Source organism: Rattus rattus, chromosome 15 (genome assembly GCF_011064425.1).
Source record: "Rattus rattus isolate New Zealand chromosome 15, Rrattus_CSIRO_v1, whole genome shotgun sequence".
Lineage (NCBI taxonomy): Eukaryota > Metazoa > Chordata > Mammalia > Rodentia > Muridae > Rattus > Rattus rattus.
In genome coordinates this window covers 71,578,871-71,585,017 of record NC_046168.1, presented here as the reverse complement: position 1 = coordinate 71,585,017, position 6,147 = coordinate 71,578,871, and the positions used below count along the sequence as shown (strand labels likewise).

General features: G+C 40.8%; 1 protein-coding gene across 1 annotated transcript; it reads left to right on the top strand.

Annotated features, from left to right (window-relative positions):
• The first annotated feature begins 3,080 nt into the window (after positions 1–3,080).
• On the top strand, positions 3,081–4,572 carry LOC116884803 (interferon-inducible GTPase 1-like). The gene has a single exon (XM_032886037.1). It carries the CDS (start codon positions 3,096–3,098, stop codon positions 4,350–4,352), a length of 1,257 nt encoding a protein of 418 aa, XP_032741928.1. The 5' UTR covers positions 3,081–3,095; the 3' UTR covers positions 4,353–4,572.
• Positions 4,573–6,147: the final 1,575 nt, after the last annotated feature.

The following is a 6,147-nucleotide window of genomic DNA, read 5'->3' as shown; positions in this document are numbered from 1 at the left end:
TGTATTTGCTGTATTCTGGCTGTGTCTCTCAGGAGAGATCTACATCCGGCTCCTGTCAGCCTGCACTTCTTTGCTTCTTTGCTTGTCTAGTTTGGTAGCTGTAAATGTATGGGCCACATGTGAGGCAGGCTCTGAATGGGCATTCCTTCTGCCTCTGTTCTAAATTTTGCCTCCATATCCCCTCCCAAGGGTATTTTTGTTCTCCTTTAAAAAAGGAGTGAAGCATCCACATTTTGGTCATCCTCTTGAGTTTCATGTGTTCTGTGCATCTAGGGTAATTCAAGCATTTGGGCTAATAGCCACTTATCAATGAGTGCATACCATGTGTGTTTTTCTGTCATTGAGTTACCTCACTCAGGACGGTATTTTCCAGTTCCATCTAGTTGCCTATGAATTTCATAAAGTCATTGTTTTTGATAGCTGAGTAGTATTCCATTGTATACATGTACCACATTTTCTTTATCCATTCCTCTGTTGAAGGGCATCTGGGTTCTTTCCAGCTTCTGGCTATTATAAATAAGGCTGCTATGAACATAGTGGAGCATGTATCTTGTTATATGTTGGGGCATCTTTTGGGTATATGCCCAAGAGAGGTATAGCTGGGTCCTTAGGTAGTTCAATGTCCAATTATCTGAGGAACTTCCAGACTGATTTCCAGAATGGTTGTACCAGTCTGCAATCCCATCAATAATGGAGGAATGTTCCTCTTTCTCCACATCCTCGCCAGCATCTGCAGTCGCTGGAGTTTTTGATCTTATCCATTCTGACTGGTGTGAGGTGGAATCTCAGGGTTGTTTGGATTTGCATTTCCCATATGACTGAAGATGTTGTACATTTCTTTAGGTGCTTCTCAGCCATTCGACATTCCTCAGCTGTGAATTCTTTGTTTAGCTCTGAACCCCATTTTTAATAGGATTTTTTAAGTCTTCTTCTCTGATTATTTTTCTTCATATCTCTAAGAAACATGCTATCTTAAATCTGTTCCTTAAAAGTTTTCAGTTCCAGTAGGACAAAATTAGGAAACTTGTACCCCAGTATGTAGCTTTTACCTTAAGCAGGATAACTAAACAGGAAGTGGTATGGCCCTGTGAGTTCGGGGAGCAGGGAAGACTAGTCAACATGCAAATACTTTTCTTTATACAACTGAAATTTGATTTTGTTGTTTACAGGACTGAGTTGCAAAATCATGTATCTAGATGATGTGGAACACAAATGAAGCCAACCGATCAACACACACACACACACACACACACACACACACACACACACACACTGAATATCTTTACAATGATGCAGATATATCAGATGAGAAATTCCACCTCTTTATCACCAGGAAAAATCCCTTATCCCTCAGTCTTTTTCCCTCTATCACAGAACTGTTATCTGGCTCAATAGTCAAGCAACATTGGCAAGACTGGAACAACTTCTGAAGATACTGAGAAGCTACAAAGCTTTCTCAGGACCACCTGGCTTTGCTGAGCTGAAATCCAGGTCCCTGACCTGCTTCCCTTAAATGTTTTATTTCCAGCAGTGCAAAGAGGTCTTTCCTGAAACAGGCCTTTTTAATGTAACCAGAAATTCAAAGCTTTCCTGTGGGTAAGACCAATGTGTAACCTGATCAAGCAAGTCTACCTCAAAGCCAAAATAAGCAAGCCAAATAGGACACCAGTGGAGAAATACCTAAAAAGCTGGTACTGGAGTCATTTCCAAAGCAAAGCTCTGACTCACTCCCCAAGAAAGGAAGCATAGGAATTTTATGTAAGGTACATACATCTTCATAGAGAGGGGTGTAAACTTTCAGTCATGAGCATTTTAGGATCACATTCCCTGACCATGCTCACTTTAAAGTGAGGTACAGAACTGCCTCCCAGAGGCCTCAGCTTTCAGGATGACATTTTAGTTGACAATAAAAGAAAGGATAGGTTGAAGGTGCTGAGTGAAGGGATCTGTCCATGAAGGCGTCTGCCTCGACTGATCAATAACAAATTGACACATGTTGTTGTCCTTGGTGGTTTTTTGTTCTGTTCTGTTTAGTTTTGTTTTTGTAGTGACCCACTTTTTTTTCTATTTTCCCCTCCTGATCAACCCCCCTCAAAACCCTCCCCCTGAGAGTTTCACATCCCATCCCTCCTTCCTGCCGGACCCCACCCACCCCACCAGACCTCTAAACTTCCTGCAGCCTCCAGTCTCTTGAGGGTTAGGTGCATCTTCCCTGACTAAAACCACACCTGGGAGGCCTCTGCTGTATATGTATTGGAGGCTTCATCTCAGCTGGTATATGCTGCCTTCTTGGTGATCCACTCTCTAAGAGATTTGAGGGGTCCATGTTAATTCAGATTGCTGGCCCACCTACAGGGTTGCCCTCCTCCTTAACTTCCTACAGCCTTTCCCCAATTCAACCAGAGGGATCAGGTATTTCTGTTTGTTGGTTGGGTGCACATTTCTATATCTGACTCTAACTTGCTTGTTGGGTCTTTGGAGAGCAGTCATGGTAGGTCACATTTTGTGAGTAAGGAAGTATCTTCCTTTAAAATACCATAAGAACTGAATAGTTCATAAAGGCCAAATAGCATAGATTATAAAGAATGATGGACACAGTTACAGACGTGCAGCCCAAGTAGGGCAATGGGGAGTCCATGACCAGATACAGCTGAATAACACTGGAAGCTGGAAGGGGGCAGACCTCTGCTGGCATGGTCTACATGTCACAGAGACACAGAGTAGGTTGAAAGATAAAATAGACCTGTAGAGAGACAGTGGAGAATAAACCATTCAAGTCTAATATGCTAGTCTCAGCTACCTGCACAAGGAATGGTCCTACTCTGTCACTCATGGGTGAAATCTAGAGTAGCCAAACTCAAAGAAGTGGGAAGCAGGATGGTGGTCTGCCAGGCTATGGGAAGACAGAAATGGGATAATATTAATCAAAGGACTCAAAGCCCCAATTGTGTAAATGGAACAGCAAGGAGTTTGAATGCATAATTACAACAACTAAAAATGATGTATATAGCAATGTGCCTGATATTTGCTACAATGAAGATATTAAATTTCATGTTCTCCCTTCTTTCTTCCAGTGGCTTTATTTACTTAAAGTCATGGGTCAACTGTTCTCTTTGACAACTAATGAACAGGATGAAGATTTATCCTCCAGCTTTGCAAAATATTTTAAGAAATTTAAGACGGGACACAAAATCATTTCTGAGGAAACCATCACATTGGTTAAATTAAGCATGACAAAAGGGAACATTCACGGGGCAAACTCTGCAATCAGTGAGGCACTAAGAGAAATCGATGGTACACCGCTCAATGTTGCAGTCACCGGGGAGTCTGGATCAGGAAAGTCCAGTTTCATCAATGCCCTGAGAGGCATTGGGCATGAAGAGAAAGGTGCAGCTGAAATTGGGGTGGTGGAGACAACCATGTGGAGACACAAATACCAACACCCCAGTATGCCCAATGTGGTTATTTGGGACCTGCCTGGGATTGGAACCACAAATTTCCCACCAAAAACGTATCTAGAAAAGATGAAATTCTATGAATATGACTTCTTCATTATTATTTCGGCCACCCGCTTTAAGAAAAATGATATAGACCTCGCCAAAGCAATCAATATGATGAACAAGGATTTCTACTTTGTGAGAACCAAGGTGGACTCTGACTTACGAAATGAAGAGAACACCAAACCACGATCCTTTGACAGAGAAAAAGTCCTGCAGAACATCCGCCTTAACTGTGTGAAGCACTTCAAGGAGAATGGCATGGATGAGCCACCAATCTTCTTGATCTCTAACATAGATCTTTCTGACTACGATTTCCCAATCCTGATGGACAAGCTGATAAGTGATCTCCCTGTATACAAGCGACACACTTTTATGCTCTCCTTACCCAATATTACAGATTCAGCCATTGAAATGAAGAGACAATGTTTGAAGCAGAGGATTTGGCTCGAAGCCTTCGGGACTGACCTACTGAGAATCATCCCTTCACTGACCTTCCTCTTGGACAGTGATTTGGAGACTCTGAAGAAATGCCTGAAGTTCTATCGCACTGTGTTTGGGGTGGATGATGCAGCTTTGCAGAGTTTAGCTAAGGACTGGCAAATGCCGTTGGTTGAGCTCAAGGCCATGATGAAATCTCCTATCATGTTAAAACCTACAGATGAAGAAACAATACATGAAAGGCTTTCAAGATATTATCATGATTACTGTTCGGCTAATGGATATTTACTTACTAATAATCGTGATCTTAGAGAAATATCTTACCTGAAATACTATTTCCTTGACATAGTGACTGAGGATGCTAAAACTCTTCTTAAAGAGATATGTGTAAGAAACAAGTTGGTTTCTAATTAGCAAGAAGTTGTGTGGCTGTCAAAAAATCAGGATCGATGACAGAAAAATAGGATGGTGATATTGGAAAAAAATATACTGTGTTTATTCAAGCTATTCAGACTTTATCCATATTTAGTGATTACATATCCACACTAGCTGCAGCAAGGGGATCAGATTTGTATAAATAAGGTGATAACTAAAAACTGTCTCCTCACTTTAAGTAAACTCTCAGATCAAGTAATTCTACTTGCATTTTAATTTGTTAAGTACAAATTGACATCCACATTCAGGGTTAACATTGTGGTGGTTAGTATTGTCAACTGGACAGACTCTAGAATCACCTGAAAGATTAATCTCTGAGCTTGCATTAGGGAAGTTATTTTACTTAAGTTAACTGAGGTAGGAAGCTCTGCCCACTCTGGGAGGCACCATTCCCTAGCTTGCATTCTTTGTGTATATGGAGAGGGGGCTAAGCATCAGCATAGTAGCATTCTTTCATAGTTCTCCAGTTGCTGTTTATTTAAACTGTGCACAAGTGGCACTAGCTGCTTCAAGGCACTGCAGGGACTTCTTGATAGTAATGTGCTGTATAACCTTGCACATGATAATGTAGGTGCTCTTTACAGAGATGTTAAAGGAGAAACCATAACCAGGCGGGAGAGATGACTCCGTAAACAAAGTAGACCTTGCAAGTCTGAAGACCTGAGCTCATATTCCCAGAATCCACATAAAGCCAGCATCTGTCATTCATGCACTTCTATGGTGAGAGGGGAGGCAGAAAGAAAAAAATTTTGGAAGATCACGGGGCCAGCTATCCTGCCACATGCAGGAGTGAATAAGAAGCCCTGAAACAAGCAAGTGAAAGTAAAAGCCAACACACAAGCTTGTTCTCTGATCTCTGCATACATGCCATGTAATGTTCATGCCTGTATCACACGTAGAAATGCACACACACACAAAGATTTTTCGTTAAAAAAAGAAGGAAGATTTGAGGCACTACTAGCTCAGTGGTATAGTATATGCCTCACATTCATAAGGCCTCAAATTCATTCCTAGCACTCAAGGAAAAGGCAAAAAGTGTGTCCAGGGATGGCTCCGAGGTTAAGATAGATGGATCAGAGTTTAAGAATACTGGTTGTTCTTCCAGAGGACCAGGATTCAATTGCTAGAACACATACAGTAGCTCAATGTTACCGGCACCTCACATCCCAGGGAATCTGATATCATCTCTTGATCTCCACAAGATTAGGCATACATGCAAGGCAAACATTCACACAATAATGGTAAATACAGGAAAAAATTTAGATATGTGGTTAAATTAAAAGGGTAGAGAAAAACGATAACCTAGAAATCAAAATAGCCTTAATAACGACTAAGAATTTTAAAAAAAAAAATCTATTTAGTCAGAATCCTTGAGAAAATAAAGAAGCTCTCTAATTCTATACCAGAACTAGGGGAGAAGAGGAAATTTCTCTGCTTTATACTGATCGGTGTTTTGGATGCTGTGATAGAAAATGGCTGCTCTACTCCACATCAATACCAAAAGTCATTTAATAAATTCTTCCTGAAAAAAAAAAAACATGCGTATCTACTTGACATCCCCAGAAGCCCATCATAGCTTCAAAGTGATCTGGCCTTAGTATTACTGTTAGATACTGATTGTCTTGTTGCAAATTCCCTCAGCTATATCATATCTTCCTTAAAATAAAGTACAAATAAACAGCATGTGTGTTAGTAAGACAGAAAGGCAAACACAGAAGGAAGGGAAAATTTATTCATGGTGGGGAATGATTTCTTAAATAATTTGAGCTGCTAT

Coding starts and splice junctions, on each gene's coding strand:
- LOC116884803 (XM_032886037.1), top strand. CDS start 3,096: ATGGGTCAACTGTTCTCTTTGACAACTAATGAACAGGATGAAGATTTA.